Below are 960 nucleotides of genomic sequence, written 5' to 3'. Positions count from 1 at the left end.
CGTCCTGGGGGCTTTTGTCGGTCAGCTTGAGGTGGCGGCGCCAGGAGTTGAAGTTGGCGGCGTCGGGCTGGGTGTACTTGGCGTCGGGGGTGCGGTGGGAGTGGAAGATGAACTTGTTGGGGGAGAAGTACATGCTGCAGTAGCTGCACTTGATGCACTTGGCGCGGGAGCTGTTGTAGCGGGCTGGGATGAAGCTCCCCCGGCAGCCCCAGGCGCACTCGTGGGACACGTCGAAAGCGAAGTTATCCGGCAGCTTAGGGGGCCGGTTCTCCCCCAAGAAGGACTTGCAGAGCCGCTCCGCTTCCCGCTTGGTGATCATCCCGCAGCGGCGGGAGGAGATGGGCATGGCCCCGGCCCTCCGGAGGATCTCCAGCTGCACCGGCGTGCACTGCACGCAGGTGATGCCCAGAGCCACCCGCCGGTTGTGGATCTCGTTATAGCTGAAGTTTTTGAGGAGGGTGTTGGAGATCTGCGCTAGGCACAACCGTTCCTGCCCGTCGATGACCAGGGAGACGATGGGGATGCCGTAGAGGATCACCTGCCCCACCTGGTTGGGCTTCATGGCGGCGTGTCCGGCCCGCGGCTGGTTCATGGGGTCCGGCGGGTAGGCGCTGGACGGCGAGGGCAGCAAGATGTCGGTGGGGCCGGGCAGGGGGCTGGTCGCCATCTCCTCAGAGCCGTGGGGGCTGCTCTGTTCCAGCTGCGGGCGGGGAAGGGGGAGAGAGACACAGCGCCGTCAGCCAGGGACCCCTGCGGGGATTGGGGGGGGGGGGTGGGGAGGGTCGCCGCCTCAAGCACACGCACCCCCACACGTACCTCGAGTCTCCCACCCGCTCTACTCTGGACACCCAAACCCACCCAGGCCTCGCCAGGGCTGGGGACCGCCCGGCTCTCCAACCTGCGCGAACCCCACCGCGGGTGCGGAGATAACGGTAACATCAGCGAACCATCCCCCGCTGA

General features: G+C 66.8%; 1 protein-coding gene across 1 annotated transcript in view; it reads right to left on the bottom strand.

The window, feature by feature from the left end:
- SKOR2 (SKI family transcriptional corepressor 2) overlaps window positions 1-667 on the bottom strand; it is a 29826-nt gene extending 29159 nt beyond the window's left edge. The window contains 1 exon segment of the mRNA XM_051642446.1: window positions 1-667. This exon segment is cut by the window's left edge and continues 131 nt beyond it. Within this exon segment, the coding sequence (XP_051498406.1) occupies window positions 1-667 (667 nt within the window).
- Between the last annotated feature and the right edge of the window lie 293 nt (window positions 668-960).

This window comes from Apus apus, chromosome Z, assembly GCF_020740795.1.
Source record: "Apus apus isolate bApuApu2 chromosome Z, bApuApu2.pri.cur, whole genome shotgun sequence".
Lineage (NCBI taxonomy): Eukaryota > Metazoa > Chordata > Aves > Apodiformes > Apodidae > Apus > Apus apus.
This window is presented reverse-complemented; position numbering and strand designations above follow the sequence as displayed.